Source organism: Nyctibius grandis, chromosome 20, assembly GCF_013368605.1.
Source record: "Nyctibius grandis isolate bNycGra1 chromosome 20, bNycGra1.pri, whole genome shotgun sequence".
In the NCBI taxonomy this organism is placed as follows: domain Eukaryota; kingdom Metazoa; phylum Chordata; class Aves; order Nyctibiiformes; family Nyctibiidae; genus Nyctibius; species Nyctibius grandis.
In genome coordinates, this window is record NC_090677.1 from 3,395,841 (window position 1) to 3,417,606 (window position 21,766).

At 42.6% G+C, this 21,766-nt stretch overlaps 1 protein-coding gene across 2 annotated transcripts in view; it reads right to left on the reverse strand.

Annotated features, from left to right (window-relative positions):
* Nucleotides 1-6,909: 6,909 nt before the first annotated feature.
* Nucleotides 6,910-21,766, reverse strand: part of MCU (mitochondrial calcium uniporter) — a 93,503-nt gene continuing 78,646 nt past the window's right edge. The window contains exons 2-8 of one of the 2 annotated variants that reach the window (XM_068416561.1): nucleotides 21,622-21,691; nucleotides 17,365-17,535; nucleotides 16,323-16,427; nucleotides 13,062-13,222; nucleotides 12,378-12,581; nucleotides 9,983-10,099; nucleotides 6,910-8,866 (exon numbers count right to left, since the gene is read on the reverse strand). In XM_068416561.1, the coding sequence (XP_068272662.1) occupies nucleotides 8,750-8,866; nucleotides 9,983-10,099; nucleotides 12,378-12,581; nucleotides 13,062-13,222; nucleotides 16,323-16,427; nucleotides 17,365-17,535; nucleotides 21,622-21,691 (945 nt within the window). In that variant the 3' untranslated portion in view covers nucleotides 6,910-8,749. Of the gene's footprint in view, nucleotides 8,871-9,982; nucleotides 10,100-12,377; nucleotides 12,582-13,061; nucleotides 13,223-16,322; nucleotides 16,428-17,364; nucleotides 17,536-21,621; nucleotides 21,692-21,766 lie in introns of both variants that reach the window. The other variant, XM_068416563.1, reaches the window with a different exon arrangement.

A 21,766-nucleotide genomic window follows, 5' to 3' on the forward strand; every position in this document is an offset into this window, starting at 1 on the left:
TGACTAAGATTAAAAGGTTTTTGTGCTGTCAAAAGCCAAATGAGGCGAAGCGAGGAATGCCCTGTCAGCTTCCCAGCTGGGCAGCACCGAAAATACACACACTCTCATTAGCTTTCACATAGTATAATTAACTTTATGAAATATCCTTTACAGTGAGACTCTGAATACACTCATGTAGGGAGATCACATTGTCTCCTAAACGTTCAGAAGATAATTTAAAGACAAAACTTACTGAGATGAACATGCAGTGGCTCAGAGGAAGAAGGCATTTCAGGGGAATGGGGTAGCACACCCTCCCATCTTTCATTTCTCTGAGAGCTTCACGGAGAAATGAAGGGGAGGCAGACAAGCATAAAAAGCAGACAGTGCTCTTTCGAACAGCGCAGGCTCTTGGACTGCCAGGGCTGCCCCAAGCTGACCTCCCTGCAGACACCAAGCAGTCTTTGGCAGCAGAGTTTACTGAAAACTAATCTGAGTTTTTAAACAAGAACGCCACAAAAATATAGAAGCAACCAATCAACCTCTCATCTCTTCTCCCCCAACAACGAAAGCACGGGGGTTTTGCACAAGACGTATAACTGTCTCCAGCTCCCTCTGTTTTTCTTTTTTCTTGGCTCAATTTTTTCCTCCCCAACACTTCTTGTGTGGCCTGAGCAATTCAGCCTGACAAGCATTAGCTATGAAGCAAAGCTTTGCAATTTGTAATCTTGATGATATCATTAGTTCTCTAGCTGACATGCTAGTATATATATTGGATGACAAACCAGGCTCTAGCAAGCATTCATAAACCCACCAGAGAGATTAATCCTGTGCGTATTCCGTAACTGGAGGTCTCTGCTTTAGCACACCTAAGCAATGAAATGAGCAGCACTGCATTATGACACTAAATTCAGTTAAGATTTGTCAAAGAAGCGCGTGGAAAAAGTAGCGTAATATCTACTTGTACAGTCTCCCCTCCGAAGGGAGAGGAAAATCCCACAGTGCCTTGGCAGTGGAGATTCTCCCAATATGGGAGCCTTCCCGCTCTGTGACAGAAAGATCTTTCCAACTGGAAAGAATTTCACACCACCTTCAAAGAAAAAGGCTATTTCTCACGCCTTCCAGTCTTTCCCCTAAGAATACCAAGGCTCAGCATGAACCTTAAAGTCAGCAAACAGAAATAAGCTTCGAAGGCAATGCCTCTTTACTCACCCATCGAAGACACTGGCTGCAGCTGGATGATGAAGTAGATACAGAAAAACAAGTACTGGAACATCCCACTCAGCCAAGGAACAGTTACCACTCAAGTAACAGAGGCTTGAAAACCCTTGCACACGCTGCGTGGCTCTTGCAGCCTTCCTCTCGGCAGAGCTTCTGACCCCAAGCTTTCTGAAGAGCAAGTGTGATAGCTCTCCTGGAAGTTTATTAGAGGAAGAAGCTGAAGGGATGTGGGGTACAGCTCCAGCCTTGACCTCCACAGAGCAGCTCTGCCCCTTATTGACAACAGAGATGCACTTACTGATCAATCTTGTTTTTTGGACTCAACCCGCTATTGTTTTCTGGCCTGACTGCCCCACAGTGACACCTCCGCTATCTCATCCGGAGAAGAATTCTAACCAGGGGACACCCGGACATCCCGAAGGGATGGAAAAGAAGAACAGATGGGTGCTTGTCGTTATCTCTGCTCCTTCCACAAGTCATACGACTTCATGGCTCCCCGCAGGCAGAACACGCCAGCTAGAGGGCCTTAACTGCAGGAAATAGTGGCCAAAGGAGGAGAACTGATCCTTCCGAGCAGAGATTGCACGAGTGCTTGGAGGAGAGCTACAATGGCAACATCAGTCAAAGTGCAGGACTGGTGTCCCACCAGGAAATAAGCTGTTCCTACGCTACACAAAGACCCTTTCCACTCCTGGTCACACAACCTGACCATTACAGTGAGATTATCAAATAAAGCAAATAAATAAATTTTTCTGCAGTAGTCTTATGATCTCTGTCTTTAAAAAACAAAAATCAACAATCAAGAAACCCAACACAACTGAACTAACTTCCATGAAAACTGAGTAACTGAGAACTGCTGCCTTAACAATTGAAGCCAAACTAAGTTGAGTTGCAGGTCATAACCACATGCTCTGGCTATAGATGAGATGTAGCACACTGAAATCCTTCCCTACTAAATCAAACCAAGCACCATGACTGGCAGTGACAGATACCAAGGACAGCATGAATAAGCAGAAAGGGATCTTCCCTGTATCCCACTAGCTGTAGCTCTTGTTAGAGAGAACAGATTTAAAGCTCTGGTTTTAACATATATGTACATATACCCATCACAGGTCCCTCCCTGCATATGAACAACGGTCGTACAGTTCTCCTCCAGGAGATCACCTGCAGGCAGAAGGCTTTCCATCAGCAAAGAGGACAGCTAAGCCTACAGTAACTGCACAATCAAGCAAGTATAGGCGTTTCCCCATTTCCTTTGCACCCTGCATTGCTGCAGTAGGCAAGTACAAGGAATAACATCAAGGCTGATGTGCTAGCTTTGAATCCCAGGAGGAAAAAAATGGCTCCGTTATTTTCATTTTGAGTTTGCACGAGACAAGGAGTCGCGTATTTGCCTGCTTTGTAGAGATTGTACGTTATGGAAGGTTCTCAATGGCCTCTGTCTGGCTGTTCCTCTGGCAGCAAAGTACAATATGCTGCTCTGCTCCACCCCAGCAGAGGAGTCTTTTCCAGTAGTGAATGACTCTAGGGAACAACAAAAGCAGCTTTACAAACAACTATCATTGCTCCCCCCACCACCAAAAAAAAAAAAAAAATTATCTTTGTGGCTATATTGTGCTGACAGCTGTGCAGTACCAGAGAATTTTTTTCAACAACAGGAAAGAAGAACAAATTCACAAAGCTAGCAAGGCAGATAACCCTCAAACGGTGATTATGTGAATTCCCAGAAGAGAAACTAAAATTGAACGGAGAATAATACAGTAAGCCACAGGAAATGATATTTTGCCATTTTCATTGAGAGGTTGATTCATACTTAAGATCCTGGGTAAATAAAACTGACAAGCTTGAATTGAATTTTTTATTTGTGTTTTAGGTGTGTGTATTTCTCTGAACCATTTCATTACCAGCTGCTTTTGTCTCTGTAGATGGTATATTAGTTCCGACACCAGTAATGTTTTGACAGTTATATGTAAGTGACTGACAAATGACAATTAACATAGGGAAATGAACTGCATCACAGCAGTTTTGAGCCTCAGAGGTGTCACAAACAGGCCCTGTCAAGTTTTCTAAAATGGATTAAAGCGGGAGATGCCCTGGCATTCCCAGAGATGACATTATCCCAATTCACCATAATAGTAGGTTCAAGGAAACAGTCTAAAGCTGGAGAAGAGTCAGTGCACTGCCTCTGAACATTTTTGAGATCCACAGGAAAGACAGAGACCATCTCAGTCTTCTGGAAGAAGCACCGGCAGAGGTAACCCTTCTATTAGCACTTTCTCTTCGCTTTGCAAGTTATTTCAGGTGACATACGTAGCTCCAGTTACCCCACAAACAATAGTAGCCTGTATGATAGCAGGCCACTGCAAATCTATGCCTCAGGGAGCTGGAGCAATTATTCCTGAGAGGGGAAGGGGAGGGAAAAAAACCCCAAACAAAAAACCCTCCTGCAAACATACCCTCTGGGAGAGAGGATACAATTCCTATGGAGTACTCTAGGATGCTGGAGGGCCTGCACTCTCTAGGCAGATCTGATAAATCTGTCGTTCCTGACCTCCACTTCCCCACCCCAAAGATGAGCGAGCCTGACTTCCCCAGAAGAATCATGATCAAGTTAGTATTTCTTAAAAGTAGTCATCAGTATGGCTTGGGTTAAAAGATATGAAGTGGGAAGGCCATATTAAAATAGAGGGCTGGGGTTTTATTTTGGTACCCAAGAGATGGGATCTTCTAAACCTGGGTATGTCTATTCTTAACGCAAGAAAGGATGCCAATTTTGCAGGTGGCAACCACACTTCTTGCCCCTCCCAGAGGTCTGGAGGGCTTTACCATCCTTACACAATGAACTCAAATTCTTCAAAGTGTTGGCTAGGCAGGAAAGCCTCATATTGTTTGCAACGGACTAATGAATAAAGATGCTTTGGTGTTTGTTGAAGCTGGCCTTGTCTATCAGAGCCACTTCTCAAGACACATCAATGTTTGATGAAAGCGAGGGGTGTGAAGACCAGCTCTTGGTGCAGGAGTAACTCCTGCAGCCTGCCTAGAAGGAGCAGGCGGAAGAGCTAATCAGCACTTCCTGCTGCTGAGTGTGAGGAGAACCCGACACGCACAACAGGATCCCCGGCTGCGATTGAGTTGAGGATGTATGTTCACAATAAGCCATGACAGGCTGCTGAGATGGATTGCACGGGTGTCAAGGACTTAGAGATAGGCCTTGTTGCTGTAAACAACTTGTCCCAGGACACGGCAATGGGAAGGGCTGGTGAGATCAGTGAGTGAACACAAATTTGGTGAAGCATGAGCAAACTCGACGCAAGAAAAAGTAAAACACCAAGACCCCATTAAAACCAGACAAGTACATAACTCTTAGTGAAGAGTAGCAGTTATTTCCTTTCCCTTAGTAGAGCCCCATGATGCAGAACTTGGTGTTTTGAGAGTGTTTTTCCACAGGTCCTACAGAACCCTGTGTATTTTCCATGATCCTCAATTTCTAGATGGAGGAATTAGGACACAGACAGCACACCTACAATTGCAAAACCAGTCAGGGGCAGAAACAGGAGTAGGACCCATCTTCTACAAATTCAGAGCGCCACAATGACACAGCATAACACCAGCTTCTCCCGTATTTCAGGGCTTAGATACACTGCAAGTTTAACTTCCATTCCTGTATTTTACTCTTCACCCCTTTAATATCAGTATAGAAATAAAACTGATTTTTTTTTTTTTAAAAAGGAATAATTGAACTCTCTTTAGATAGGTAGAAAGATACTTAAGATATAAAAATCTCCTTCCTCTGTGAAGAAAATAAAGCCATACAATGTGGCAGAGAGGAAAACAGTTTGCATTTACAAGCCCACAGGAAAAAACCCCATAGATCAAAGAAAGTGTTCCACTGGCTCAGAGAGACAGGGCAACTTGGCCAGCTTCACCTGACTGACATAGTGCCAAGGTCTGACAGCCAACAGCAGCTTCAGAGCATCATGCAAACCCTCTTTGAGCCAAGTGGAAGTGCAAGAACTTGCAGCAAGGCAATCATTATCACTGCCTGCCAGGCAGGAAGGGCTACAAGGGAAAAGAAAAAAGGGTTTCTTCTTTGCTCTTGAGGAAAAAGGAGCTGTGAACACCTCCTGTGGAGAGGTTTGCAAGGTAGAGCCTCGCAGGCATGGCAAAAAGGGAACCCAATAGATCTCTCCACACAATTTTGAACTTGACATGTTTATTTGAAAGCTCCCTCACAGAAAGGGAGGGAAGAGAGGCTAAGCAAATGAATAACAAAGCTGGTAGAAAAAGCAGCATCTGAACACTGCAATGCACGCTGCTCTTCACCCTTTGCAGGGCCTTAAGAACGCAGTGTGTTACATTAAGATTCAGGCAGCACTGCCTGCTCTTAAAGTGCTGCCAGTGGGACAGGACCCTATTACCTGCCTGGCTCCTAGGCATGAAATAACTACTGCAAGAGAGTGTGTTGATGTTGATATACTACAGTGTGTACTAGGAGAGGAAACAAACATCACCCTTCCCTTCAATGTTAGCATTCAAGGGCAACAAAAGCAAAAGCACTGAGGTTTGTGGCATGTCACCCACACCCAGCAGAGACCACGTGTGCACTGGTGGTGCAGAGGCGTGAGGTGACAATCTTCCATGGGTACGGACCAACAAGACCCACCGGAGAGCCCATATTCCAGTACAATTGTAGACTCTTATTTTGCTCCTTTTCCCACATTGTCTCTAGAACAACATTAAAGCATGTGCAGGAACAATTCTGTCACAGCATTTTCTTGCTTTCAAAATAGAGATTGAGGTACTAGATGTCAAATTCTTCAGTTCTTCTGGATGCCAACATGGATGAGTTCTTATGCAACTGTTCCAAGCAATTTGTCTAGGGAGGGCAGCACCTCCTCTGTACCCAGCAGTGAACCAAGGGCTGCTTGGAGGAAGGGGGTTTGTCAGCATTGCTGAACTAAATTTCAACAGTGATTAAAGGTAGGTCACAACAACTAACAGCTTCCAGCCCCTCCTCTCTGACTCAAAAACACAGGAGAGAGTTGGCTGTTTTAAGAACTGGACATTTTTGTTTTGTTTTTTAAACAGTCAATAGACATGATAAAAATCTTCTGGCACCAAATGTCTCATCCTAACATCCCATAAAGTTAGGGCAAAGTACAGTCTGCTGATTCCCAAAGTTAACGAACAAACGACACGTCACCATGACAAATCAGACCACAGCCATTCAAGGGCCCAGAAAGAAAGTAACAGAAGCTTAAAACTTCAGTTTTCCTCTGGAACAGCACTTGAATGCAATATAGAAATACACTGACACCACTTAGTACATTTTAGATTGCTGGGCGTTATGTGCCCATATATATTCTTATCCTGCAATCTGCCATATGTCTCCAGATTCTGTCAGCCTCCACATGGAGCTACTATGCCGGTCAAACAAAGGCAGATCTTTGTTAGACCAAACATCTCTACCTCTACCTCAGCACCTCAACTGCTCCTGAGATCCCTGTGTAACGCAGCTAGGCATGGCAGCAAGATCTCCATCCGAGCTTCTTCAGGAAAGCTATTATCTGCATCACCACGGCCTCAGTGATGTAAGGTCAAGAAGAAACAACCTAAACAAAAAGAAATGGAGGAAACTCAGCAGACAGCTGCCACACATACAGTATTCTCTTTTCAGATGGGGAAAATAACATTATTCAAGGGCACCAATTCAAAAATTGAATAGGTATTTATTGTTCCAGAAGTACATTGCTCTTTTATACATATTTCATAAATGATACAGGATTTTACACGTTTAGGATTTTTTTGTTTTTGTTTTTTTTTTTTAAAGAAGGACTTTTCTCCATGCTCCCTCCCTCATCCCAAACACACACCAAGGATTCAGCTACAGGATCGTGTTCATTTTTTTCCCTTTAAAACTCATCACACAAACAGGATAAAACAGATAAAAAATAATCACACAATGTAATTAAATTGAAAGACAGAGGAAAAGGGGAAGGGGAAAAAAAAAACAAACCTAGAAACATGCACCCATTCGGTCCAACATGCCATTGAGTGAGAAGAGGCAGCAATCCCAGCTGTGTTTCCACATCTGCAAGGCACCTGGCGTCTAGTTAATACTGATTTGTTTTTTCTTTCCTATTTCTTTTTTTTAATACATGGTTCTCCCAAAAAAACAGAAGCCTCTTTCCTTGACACAGTGAGGAGTAGTAGTGAAACATCAAAAAAAAGCAGCCAGCTTTTCCATATATAAAGCTTAGTGCCCTTCTCCCACCTCCATCCTGTCTCCACAGTATTTATCAGCAGGATGCTAAACCAGACTGACCTGCTTTGAATGAAGAGCCGTTTTATCTGCTTAGAAATCAGCCAGCCTTGGCTAGAAGAGAGGGCAATGGGTTGATTTTCCTTCCTCTATTTCTTTTAGCTAAGAACAAGTGATGTCATTAGCTACTCCCAACAAATTCTGACCTGTGGGCACAAAGTTCATTGAAAGCTACTTAAGTAGGGGAAAGTGCTAGAGAACTGAAGTAGTTCTGTGTCTTGCACTGCAAGAGCCCCGGGCTTCCATAAAGCCTCTGGGCAAGGAAAATGCTTTGACCATGTGAGACCTTTTACCTCATTACACAAGCAGTCAAATATCAAGTTGAATTATTCCATGTTCCAAAACTATTCATTTAAAAGCAGGAGTCATGAGTCTGTGACAGTTTCATAACCCTTTAAGCCTTCATAATTTCATAGTCCAGGTGGCTATCAGATTTGGGGTTGGAAGAGGGGAATCACCCTCTCTTACGACTGAATATAAAAAAAACTCTCATGCAATGCTGCCATTGATTTCTAGGAGGAGCTCAAGGGCATCGGGACGCAAAGTTTATATAGTTATTACGGAATAATCCAAAATATCAATTATCAAATGTCCAGAAGAAAACTCGTTCCTTCTCTTAACTTGGCTACAACCAATCTGTGCTACAAATATGCAAAGGAGGAAGTCAGTGGAGCACACGGGGTGGGCTGGGAAGGGGAAGCTCACGGTTTTCCAGTAGAAAGCAGTCTTGTAGTAACTTTATAAAAGAGACCAGGTCTGATCAGAAGTGTGCGTGTTAATGGCGGTGGAGCGCAAGTTCTGATCACCAGCCATAGCTCCAGGTGGCTTGGATTCTTTGTTCTTTTTTTTTTGTTTTCCTTTTGTTTTGAGAGAGAAAGAGAGATCTGAATCAGGTAAAGGAAAATTTAAAAAGCTGAGCAGGCTGCTGGTGTCTTATCAAGAGGCAGACCCTGCAAAGCTGGAAGAAGACACCCCTACGCCCCAGCATTACATTCTTTCCATGAATCCCCCCCCCAATCCTGTATTTGTACACAATTGCCATTCAGACTGTTTTTAAATGTGACTATTTGCCAAGCCCTTTTCAAAACCAACATTCCACAACGTCCCATCTTCAGATTTAAGAGATTCCCCCGCTACAGTCCTTTGTCTTGATTCAAGGTAAAAACCCTCCACCCCCACACCACCTCCCAGCTTCCACCTGCAATGCTTTAATTAAAAAGGCAAGAGCTATGAACAGGTTTTTTGCCGGGGTTCAGAGCTTCTTTGCTGATCAGTCCTTTTCATCAATTTGCTGGATGGGCAGGTGAACCTGCAGTGGGTCTCGAAGCCTCTTAAGGTCCAATTCTGCCTAAAAGTAAAAGACACATTATAAAGAGCAAGCTCTCAATACAACTTCCCCAATACTGTTCCCCTTCACAGAATGGAAAGCTTTTCTCATTGGAAGGGGCTGCCCAGGGAGGTGGTGGAGTCACCATCTCTGGAGGTGTTTAAGGAAAGACTGGACATGGCACTTAGTGCCATGGTCTAGTTGACATGGTGGTGTCAGGGCAATGGTTGGACTCGGTGATCCCAGAGGGCTCTTCCAACCTGGTTGATTCTGTGATTCTGTGAAAAGCTCTATGAAAATATAGCTACCCAAGGGTATCAGTATTCAAACACGGCACCCAGAAGTCTTTCTGGGTTTTCTCATGAAACCAAGAGACCCCAGCCCTGACCTCCCTCTACTCCTTGCGCAGCTCCTTCTCCAAGGCAGGGGGAGAACACATCTTGCCCTGGATATCCTACACTGTAATTTCCAGAGCCTAGGAATAAACAGAGAATGATATGGGGCGGTGAAAAATAATGTGGTAGCTCTGCTTTTTCTGCTCATGCCACCCTTCTGCAGAAAGGCTCTCAGAAACACGAGTAAAAATCTCTACCCAACTCCTTTGTTGAACAGATCCCCCAATGTGGACAGTCTGCCAAAAGAGCCTGTCTCCAGAACATGAGAAATCTGCTGCCATTCCTTCTAACAATACAGCTAAATGTTTTTAATGTTATTTTCCAGGACTGCAACCCAGTGCACTGAAGTGCTATGTCAGGAAGACATGAACTGAATGGATGCAAGTCTTCATTCCTCACTAAATCCCATCTGGTGTGTAGGAGCTGAGAAGAAAAGAAATCTTGAATTAGGCTCCTCTGAGGCATGAAGTGCCTGAAGCAACTCAAGAATTGCCAGCAGTTTCTAAAAGGCCCTTACACAGAGAGATACAGGCAACCGTTTCATGTTGATTTAGACATCCAGCAGTTCTATTCCTGGGCATATCAAAGCCAATTCAGTGATTGCACTGGGGCTGTGACAAGAAAATGGGCTGAAAACTTAAGATACATCCATTCTTGTTTGAGGTGCATCTATTAATAGCAGCTAAGAACTAGCAAGCAGTAATTTCTGTGTCTTATTTCTGGAAAAATTCTTGTTACCTGAGCAATTGCATCCTTGAGTTGATTGTATTTCTCTAGATCAAATCGTGTCTTTTTGGCTCCTTTATGGAAAAATAATAAGTACTGTCTGTCTCTGGCATCTGGATAAGCATATTCCTAAAAAGAAAGAAGGGGAGAAAATAGGAATAAAGCATCAACAGGATGTAACACAGGATACCATTAGCACAGTGTGTATCAGGTGTGTTTTGGGAGGATGACTGGTTTCTGTCAGTGAAGGCACAAGACCTGACAGCATTGTCTAAGCTCACCCAGTGTGGTGGAGTGACCGCAGCCAGCAGCTAAGCCCCCATCCAGTCACTCACTCACTCCCCCGCAGCCAGATGGGGGAAGAGAATCAAAAGGGCAAAAACCAAGAAAAGCTTAAGAGTCAAGATAAAGACAGTTTAATAAGTGAAGAAAAAAACCCCATAAGAGTGATGCAAAAGCAATCATTCACCACCTCCCACCAGCAGACCAATGCCCAGCCAGTCTCTGAGCAACAGCTACTTTGGAGAAACTCCCCCCCAGTTTAATGCTGAACATGATGTTCTATGGTGTGGAATATCTGTTTGGTCAGTTCAGGTCAGCTGCCCCAGCTGTGTCACTTCGCAACACCTTGCCCACCCCGAGCATACTTGTAGAGGGGGTGAGTGGATGGTAGGAGAAGCAACGAGAAACGGAGAAGGTCTTGATGCTGTGCAAGCACTGTTCAGCAACAGCAAAAACATTGGTGCGTTATCAAGACTGTTTTGGTCACAAATCCAAACCACAGCACCACACCAGCTGCTATGAGGAACACGAACTCCATCCCAGCCAGACCCAGTACAGTCAGGTATTTTCTGCTCTACTAGTATGTTACACTCCAGCAGTGAGTTGTCATCACCTCCCTCCTGTCCCAAATGTGTGAATCCTTCCATGCAGAGAGAACAAACCCAACACGTTTCAGGGTTCCACGACTGACAAGTTTGTGGGGAGAAATGGAGGAGAAGAAAAAAAAAAGCTATAAATACCAGAAGAAAGCCTTTGTAAGATGGCCCTTACTTTTCTTCAGGTCATGAACATGCAATGGCTAATTAAAGCAACAATAGTTGCTCATGAGTTCATCTCTCAACCAAGCTACGCAGGCAAGAACAAGAACCCAACACCACAGCTTTTGCCAGGGATACTCTACTGCAAAAAGTCACAGCTTTTTAGAGCGTGCAGGTAACTCGGAGCAGCAGAGCTGTTCACACCAAATCCCACATGGCCTCTACCAAGCACAGGTCTGCCTGCTGAGGTTAACCCTCCCTTGCACTGGAACTTCACACAGCCTCTGTGTCTGGCATGCATCCAATGATCAGGGCTCTCAGGTGGAGAAAAGCTGCATTCAGACTCAAGCCATCCCTGAAACACTGAGATTTTAAGTCTGGCAGCAGAAGTACTAGTTTATATGGATGGGTCAATTAAAACATCAAATCCGAGGTCAAACATGGCAGAAGTTCCTACCACACTTGGCAGAAACTATAGCAGAAGCCCTGACAAGGGCACATGTGTCCTCAGCCCCTGAAACGGTGCAGCTGACAGGCCATGGGGACACCACACTGGAACACCCACAGCGTCTGTTCTGGTGGTCTTGTGACAGCAGAGACTCTTTGAGCCCTCCCTCCCTCATTATTTAGGTGGGATTATGAAGTTGGAATGGGAGTGCCGAGACAAACCATGTACTAGAAATCCACACAGAGTCTGTCACAACTACAAGGATCTAGAGAAGCACAGCTCCACTTTGTACGAAGATTTTCCAACACTGGAGCAGGTCTAGTTTTTAAAAGACTGAGCATGAGAGTCAACATATCTGGAACTGCACCAAGGGGCAAGCAGAGAGATCTGCTTCATGGGGATGAGAGTCCAGATCCACAAAACACCTAATCAAAAGCATTTCCAATATGATCCCTGAACGTTTCTTGTCTCTTTAAAAAGGCCAGCATCTCATGTCAGAGGTGTGCTTCCCTGAAACTCAGTAGGTACCTCGTGTACCTATAGTTTATTTGGGCTGATAAACCACAGCACTTGGAGGCCTCTGGTGCAAGTCAATGTGTGTGAGGCTGCATGTGTGTGTGTGCAGAAACCATTACCTGTCAGAAGATGAACCTGTACAGTTAAGCAGTCAATCATGGAACATACATAAGCATTTATGGTTAGACAACCAGGAAATCAGCAATGACCACCACCAGAAAACCCCACAACCATACCCCTCCATCCTGGACAGCAAAAATTAAATCAAATGGCATCTAGTTTCTGATAGGATAAGGAAGCAGCAAAATAATTTCTAATAGGCACAATTTTGCAATTTTTCTAGGGAGTAGAGCTCAAAGCAATTCTCCTGTTGAAGTGTCAGTGTCAGCACAACGGGTCCTACCTGGCGAGTCATTACGAAATAAGCATACATTGCCATGGCACTACCATAGGTGATGAAATAGGTGACTGGTTCCATAATGTCCCAAGAATACTCCCACCAGGTTAGGCGGGCCAGAATCCCAAACTGAGTAGCCATGTAGGCCAGGCCTCCCCACAACACCAAGGTTGTCCTCTTCTCTGCTTTCCTGCTGAGCTCCATCCTTACCTGCAGATAAGAAGTATATGCCTTGTATTCTCAAAAATAATTATGTTAATATAATTAAGAGAGAAAGTAAAAATAATACCTTGTATTTATATTAAATGCTAAGTGGTTTGAGATATATGATTTAAGTCTAGGTTAGGCAGACAAATCCAGATTTCTTTTCCATCCATATCTTATCCATCATCCATATTTTACTCTGAGCATGCTCTGAATAGCTCGCAAAGCTGCTTATTTCTCCATGATCAGAGATGTTCTGTTGCATTAGCCCAAGTCTTTATTTACTACCAAGCTCATTTCCAATTATATAAAGCAAGGAAACAAAATACTTCCACAGAAACAGACATGGTTTGGGATATACTTAGTGCATCTTCTGCTTCAGTGATCTTAAAACTATTTGAAGCATGCCAGGGACCTAATTAAAACCTTGAAATAAATTAAGGTTGCATTTGGAGGATAAGTAAAACACAATGAGAAACTTCTCACTTTTTCTAGCGGTGCTAGTTGCTCCTTCAATTCCTCTAGTCTCCCTATCAGCTCCTTCTCTTTGTTCAGCTGGTGCTCCTCAATGCACAAGGCGGTATACAACTGCTGAACCAATGTCTTGACATCATTCAGCGTCGTTGCATTTTCATGGCTTAAGAGCTCTAGGGGGAAAAAAAAAAGAAGAAACTGCTTTATATGCATTTATCCACAGAATTTCTTATATACTCTTCAGAAACCTGCTATTAGTCTGCACAGGAAACACATGAAACTATCTTCTCAACAAAGAAGCCTTTGGAAGAGCCCCAGCACTCTAAGACAATGCAATTTCTTCCAAAGAATACCAGGCTTTATTATTGGATGTTCCTAAAATTTTATAGGAACAAGGAAAAGAGACAAATGCTATTATATTGCCAGATATCAACAGGTACTTCTGATCCATATTTATACACAAGACTTCATGAAGACAAATGAACAACTAAACTAGTATGATCCATCACATCAGCTGTCAAGAACCTGCCAGAATCAGACTACAGACCACCAGCAACCATAGTTATTGATGAGGGCAACCGAAGACCTTTGGTTAGTGGCCCCAGAACATAGTTTTATGATAATTATTTTGAGTACCAATGCCAGGAATTGTTTCCCAACACCCTGTGGGCAACCCCCTGCTGTGCTGCCTATAGGGCAATGAAATTCTACCTCAGTATTTAAACAGAGACAGTAACAGGGCCACTAACTGAAACTGCCTTTATCCCTGCATTTCAACACAAAGAGGATTCCCAAAGGAAATCAATTTGTAGGAGATGTGACTAGTGGTATTGTATTACACACTCCATATGGAAAAAAAAAGTTTCAAATTAAAATAAAAGAACTTGACGTTAGCCAAATAAAGAAATAAATATTTTAAATTTAATTTTTGTAGCACCCTTGGGCTTGTACCTAGGTTATCATCTCCAAATATGATTTTACCAACGCATAAAAAGCTACAGACAGCTCAAGTTTTAACTCTAGCAGCTCAAGGGAAAGAAGTGACTCAGCTGTCCGTGCCAAGGCACACAAAGCACCACGTCCCCCTCCCGACTAAAGGGCTCCAGTTCTCCTACAAAGAAAAAAAGTGTTCTACTTACATGACCATCAAAAAGCATTTAGTATTTAGAGATTACAGTGTTCTGGCATTTCCATTTCTAAATACACACGGTGATTTTGTAAAAATGAAAAGCTGAAAAGTTTAACAGAACTAATCTCAGTGCCTATTTACAGCCACATTCATTTTAATCCAAGCTAACTACAGAAATCTCTCTGGCAAGTGAATCAGAAGTGGTAATTTCATGTAACCTAGGTGATCCCAGAGCTCACCTACCAGTGCACAATGGATGTATCATACAAGCAAGCTAACCCAAACCACGCTGACTCACTGACACAGACTTCGCTCTCTCAAACATTAGGTAAGTGGGATGTATCAGTTGCCTTAGGACAGCAATTTCTCCAGTGCAGAAACGGACACCGTGTTTGCATTCTCATTTAGTTGTATTAAAAACTACAGACTTGACCAGCTAGGCTTGGCCCCATCACCTGCTCACCCTTGGAAGAGACACCTTGTTAAAACCCTCACTCCTCTGGCTTACAATGACTTGTAAGTGTGTGAAAACGCCACATTCAGGACACAGAGCAGTGGGGTGAGACAGCAGAAAGTAACTTTGGTTTTGTGTGTGTGACATTCAGTGATTTAGATATCCAGTCTTAACAGAGAGTTTTCTGCTAAGGTGCCTTTAAGGAGACTGGATAAAACCACCTCTACTGGAGGTCAGTAACGCATAGACAGGGGAGAAATGGCATCTCACCAATGCTGCACTCCCCAATTACAGAATCTTCCACATACTAAGGCTGCACAAAGTTCCCCAAGTCAGAAATTTCTTTTTTAATTTGTATTTTTATATTGTGAACAATAAAATGCTAGAACATACTATTATTATTTTCCTTGCAAAAACCTCCTTGAAAGCTAACTACATCTACAGAGAAAGATGGCATAGATCAGCAGATCTTCCTAGAAGTCAGCCACCCAGCGTAGACTCAGACCCTAAAAGACATGATCAACTTACTGATTTTTTAATAGACCAACTTGCTTTAACATATTGCCTTATTCAGGCTGCTTGAGACAGTAACAGGAACATTAATAGTTCCCTCGCACCCTTTGCCTCATGAATGATTTTGTTCATTATCTACTGCTTCAAGAGAGGCATAGGAGAGGAAGGCCCAAGCACTAGGGAAAATATCCAGATAAACAGGGGAAGGCTTTTCCACCATCTAACCTCACCTGGACATGCAAGTCAAGTTATAAATCCTTCCTAATTTGTTTGCTGGTCTATAAGGCTAAAAATCCCTTTTAGAAAGATACTGCTTGCAAACTTCACGTTATTGCCTGCAATAACAACACAACAATAAGGTAGACAATAATCCTCTGCTACATGTGAGCCAAGCAACAAGCAAACCAACAGTTCTCAAACTGGTCCTTTTGTTTAAGTCCTCAGAGGTAAGCATAGGCACGCAAGAACCTGGTGTTTTATGAAGCCTAGGAGAAAGAGTAGATGGTAGATGAAAATACCATGTTCCTGCCTCTGCCATTAACTCTGGAGTGTCTCAAAAGCTTCTTGCAAATTTTCACATCCAAAGCCCATTACTTAAAAGGATTTTCATATAGATTCAAAGTAGGTTGGTTTCCCTTCCTATTTGATTCTTAGTCACGTAACCTTGTAAGAGCACGGTCTCATTTATTTCACTCTTTGTTAACTAACAAGGTTTCAAGGTTTATTTGCAATATTCAAAGTATCACACTTAAAAGGAAACAGTGTTAACTGTCAGGTGAGGGAACAATTTATTCTTCCAAATCAGATAATGTAAGTTTCAATTTACTTCCCATTTTATATTGTACTATGTCAGAGTGAGTGAAATTAAATTACTTTTCAGTAATTAGAAGATAATTTGGACAAATACAGAAATTAAAAGAAAGCACATTTCTTCATTTATTCCTCTTATGGGGGGTACTGGCTTTGAGCAGAATGAATATTTGCTTTTCATCACTGACTACTCCACGTACTTGGATATCACTAAATTACACCGCAAGCGCAGGATTAGAAACAGCAAAGTTTCCTTTAGAAATGACACTCCATGTTCTTGAACAAGTTAATAAAGCATGCTGCAACTAAACAGGGAACTGAGTACTGACATACATTTCTGATGTTTACCAGAACTGGGCTGGTTTACCTCTCTTTGGTGGTCTAACATGGTATGTGACATCATTAATGATCAGTTTGAAGTCATCCAGCAGCAGCAAATCTATGCCTGTGGAGGAGGCAACACGTGTGCCATCTGTAAGGCAAACACAGACGACTCATTAAACAGCAAAAAAAGCACCTAAACTTGCTGTGGCTACGCAAGTTGTAATGCCATCCCAAATCCAGCTGTTGGACTTCCACGTTTCCCCACAGACAATGCTCTTTGTCAAGATGGATATATAGACCGGGAGACCTTACGTGGCAAATACCAGCTGAGCTATGTATGCAGCTGCTTTTCTAAATTTGTGATATTTTGGGTCATCTTATAAAAAGCAGTTCCCTTCATCCCACCTACTTTGAATATTTTACTACGTTTTGGAATACAACCCACTGAAGTGACCTTCATCTCTCCCCACTGGCATTAGAAATGATTATTTCAATCTCTGGTATCGGACAGCTTTGACATCACTAACCTAGCAAACACCTCCCCTCCCAGGCCAAGACTTTTAAGGAAGTATCTGCTTTGATGGCACTTCCACAAGACACCCCCATGATGTTTCAGTGCTGTGGCGGCTCGCAGACACACAGCAATTGAGCAAAACAGTGAAATACAACATTAAGTGAAATATGACTGAGTTTTCATAGCTAAGCAAGATACTGTTTTTCCCTTGTGCCACCTTTTACACCCAATTCCTTACAAATCAGTTAGAACCTCTACATAGGTTACATAGCTTGCATCTTTCCTACTAAATAGTAGGAAACTCACTAAAACCACCCCCATTAGGACTAATGGGTATAAGCTAAGCATTAGAAATGTTTTCCTCCTCCTTCACTCCAGTTAGATGTCCCTGGCAGACCGTACTACACAGGGATAGCTAACAATATTCTTACTTTAGGAATGGCATTTCTACCTTCTACTTTTTCAAGAACGTCAAAGAACTCACACCATAACACACTTTTACTTACAAAGGAAAAGGCTGGATAAAATAGCTGGCAAGCAAGTAAATCAATTCGCTTGTAAACAACAGTACCTGCTGAGTAGATTGCAACCCGATCGATTCCTCGGTCCTCTGCTTGCAGCTGTTGTAAGAACACACCAACAGAGTCTGAGATAGGTTTAAGCGTGAACTGGCAACGTTCACGTCGGGATGGAAGATTCACAGAAATCACAGGTAACCCGTTGTGGTAAACCACCGTCACTTCTACAAAGAAGACAAAAATACAAGTTTATCATTAAAAATTAACAGATCTTCTCATAATAGTTCTGTGCTTGTCCCATGGAGAAAAAGGCAAACATGGTGATGAGCTGAACATAAAACAGACTAAATTTTTGGTTCATCTTTTATCAAGAGATGTGTCCATCAAAGGAGAACTGAGGTATGTCAGAGGTTTTCACTTCCATTAACTGGGCAATATCTGTTAAACTTCCTGTGCTTTGTGGAAAAGTACAAGACATTTACTCTAAGCAAAGTCATGTTTATATTAAAGGCAACATGATCTCTAAAAGCCACAACATGGCAGCACAGTATGTTTTGATTAGTTTTTGAGAGCCAAAATATTTTGGACTATGGAAGATGAAACACTGCAATTTATCAGGATTTATAGCCCAGAGGATAAAGGCAGACTGTGTATATTAGGAAACATCAAGGAAGGACCTACTTCAAACTGTTTTATTCTTGTTTAGTTCTGGTTTCCTCCTCTTTGTCCTAAGGTGACAAATATTTAAGAGAGCAGTCAGGAGCATGAGGTTGTAGGAACAGCGCTCCGCGTTTAAGCTTCAAGGTCATTTCATCTAAAATTCATGGGATCAATACACTTTGTACTTCAGCAGACAGACAGTACTTCTTAGGTGTACATAAAACATTTTCCATTTCTTTAGAGCTGTCAGGAGCTTTTTTCAAGAGCATTCTTAAGGATTTCAGTGCACCTTTCTAGAATTTATGGTAGTGACCTCTATGAACTGTAAACTAGTTATTATTTTAGTGCCAGAAAGACAGCCCACTCTCTGGGCTTCAGGATATACATATGTAGAAAGAAGAAGTTAAGAGTTCGTATTCCCTAAGCCCTCTACTGAGTCACAAACAGTCGAAATTTTTCCCCAGTGCAGTAGTTGCTAAGATATAGCAGCACACTAAAAATGATTCACTTTAGATTGCTGCGTATTTTTCTTATGTAAAAATGTAAGGTCTTTTTTATTGCACAGAGCACTTGCCGTGGCTCAAGGACTGTGCAGTCGCACCCACCCACGCTGCATCTGGCTTAGTATTCCCACCTGGTGTAGCTTTGGCCAACTTCATGAACCATGCCATCTACTCAAAGTCCTGTAACTCATGTATCGACATGCCAAGTCAGTTTAAGCAGCTAACATCAAAACTAGTTGGTCAAAGAAGTCAACACAAGTAAAAATAGAAGCAAATGTAATTTTATGTAACGTAATTTTAACTACTGAAGGAAACTATTTCTTAGCACACCACTGTTGCGAAAGTTTTGCTACCAATAGCCTTTATACCTCCCTTTCAGTGATTTGCTGCTAGATGATGAACTTGTTTATCACAGGATCATTTGCATATTGGGACAAGTCTTGGGGCAACATGCCTTTCTGAAAAAGGAGGCTCATGGGGGTTGAGAAAGGATGCGCCAAGTACACTTTTACAAAGCCAGAAAAGTTCTCTCGGGCTTTTGAGTTTATGGTCACGTGCCTTCGTGAACTGAATCAAGAATACAACGGCTTTTTCGCTCTCCCGGGGGATTGCTATCCTGAGCTGACAAAGACGTCCTCATCTCATCTTCAAAGACTAGGTGGAAGTGACCAAGTACAGATATCTAAAATGACTAAAGCATCCCAAGAGGCCCTAGTATTTGGAAGCCTATAAACACCTATTCTCAAGACCTGACAGGATTTTAGTAGCTTTAATGTTTCAAAGCTTAAAACTCAGAGGCAACAGTCAGATATTTACTGAAAAAAATAAAGCAAACTGCCAATTTATTTGGACAGTTAGACAGGATTTCAAGCTCCTTATCAGCAGGTGTTAAGACACCAGCTATCAGATTTTTACATTCTTTCCCTCAAGTATTTGAGCAAGAGACTGGTAAGAAATAGATTAGCATTAGCTGCACTTGTGATAGAAGGCTCAGAAGGAATGATCAACATGTTTAGAAGCTTAAAATAACCACTTAAGTATGGAATTCATTGGTTCTGCGAGCAGCATATACAACATTAACTTACGTACTGCTTACATAACCACAAGCCATGACAAACATTCTTTATTTAAAATGCTACCTTGATCATCCAGGCAGTGAGCCAGTTTATTGTCAAGCAGAAGAGATAACAGCGCTTGCACCAACACTTTTCTGGGTATCCCATCGGTACAACACAACCACCACGGCTCCATGACTGCCAGCTTTGGAGGAGGCGCCTCCCAGCACCAGCCCTGCTGCATTATCACCCTCCACAGACCAGCTGGAGACCACAGCGATAAACGCAATAGGTCACACTACACCAAGAGTCATGAGCATTGGTAGCACACACAAAACCTTTCTCAAGGATTTCCAGCTTAGGTGAAGTGATAAAGACCAAATTATTTCCCTTCAGAGGGCTGCCTCAGTAAGTCTGGAATTACAGCTGGTTTATGTTTTCCTTGCTAAAGCTTGTAAAAGTAATTTTCTAGCCTAATTCACTGGTGGGGAAAGTCCATAATTCCCATTTGATCCTCTCATCACCTCCCACACAAGGAACGTTCGGTCAGATTTTTACTGCATTGGAGAGGGAAGAGCTCAGAGGCAACCAAAAAAAAAAGGAAAAATCCGAAGGACGTGTCAATAACACAAACCTAACAGACAGCAACAGACAGCTCCAGTAAAAGTTATTAACAAGACCCTGCGATACGGCTGTCTGCCTTGCTCTCCTCTGCTCTGACAGCCCTGGGGAGTGCCTGCATGAGGGCAACTACAAGTTAGTAAGCAGACAAAGCATTTTGGCATTTCGCTAATTACAGAGCTACCATTTTGGCTAATCTTCAAATTTTAAGCCAGCATTTAAGTACATGGGACAAGTAAAAGAAAGTAATTGTATACAAGTGTATTTCACTTACAATTACATACACCTACAGCCTGAGCAGGGATGCTGCTAAATAAAACCATGGAGGATTTTAAAAGCTTTACACGCTATATTAAGCATGAGGTTGCTTCGAGGTATGAATTGCATCCGAGCACCACAAAGTTCTGATTCAACCATATGTGCACCAGTAACAGGTCTGAAGATTTCTGTTCTTGCATAAGAACAACTTAAGCGACACATTAGGCCAAAACAAAGTACAGTAAAAAAAGGGTGTGGCCAAAGAAGTCAGCATTGAACATTTATTACTGGTAAAGGTGAAGTTATTGGAAGAAATAACAAGAGAAATATTCAAGCATAATATAAGGAGAGGTGAACTCAAATCAGGCAAGCAGCTACACACATTATCCTCTCAACCTTACGTTTGTCCTCTACACTTGTACCCATTTAAGCCTTCAGGTTTTTATTTTGACTTCTCCACAGCACTCATGTTCTCTCTGTTTGCACACAGTCACTATCCTGGCAGGGAAAGCAATTGTGACAGAGCCCTTTATTAGCCTTCAGGCTTTATTAACAAGCCTTAGTGGGGAGAGGATCCACTACCACTAACGGCTTGTGTCAGTGTAAGTGCTCTAGTCTTTGCGCACAGCGTGCAGATGTTAGGCAGTGATCTCAAAGCTGGTTGTTTCCTCTCTGCATTCTGGCGTAGAGAGATCTTTAAAGTTCCACTAGTGCATTCTTTTCCCTTATGTTATGACAGCCTTATCAGAAAAGCTTGATGTCTGAGCTGCGCCAGGGTTTAAATAAAGGAAAATAATTGCCTTGGCTTCACGATTTACTCACTGCAGCAGCCAGTGCTTTCAACCGTTTGAGCAAGTAGCTGGTATGAGCTGCACTTTCATCGTATAAATAAAGTTAACAGGGCACACAGGCACGCAGGCATCACACAGACCTCAAGGCTACATCAGGAACAAATCTGGCAAAAAATTTTGGACAGTTGCACGCAGTTACATCTTTCTTTATGAAGCCTGCCTGGTTGTATAAGGACAGTTATTAGAAAAGTTGACCGTGTCCTTAATTCTTCTTGACTGACTTTGTTCTCTGTCACTTCCTTAATTCAGAACTGGATTACCTCCTAGCCAAAAAAGCCTCAACCAGAAAAGGGGGTCAGGGAACATGCTTTAAGTTAGTGAAGCCAAAAGTGAGCCCAGAGTTTCTCCCCATCAGTACTCACCATCAGAGGGCACTACGGTACTGCAATAGACCACTCTCACGCTCTGCCAAGGAGAAAGCCTCTGATGCACCTAGAAAATACAAGCACAGCAAAAAGGACAAATGTTCAGTGCCGCTCGGCTGGCAGGATCACAGCCCAGTGCCAC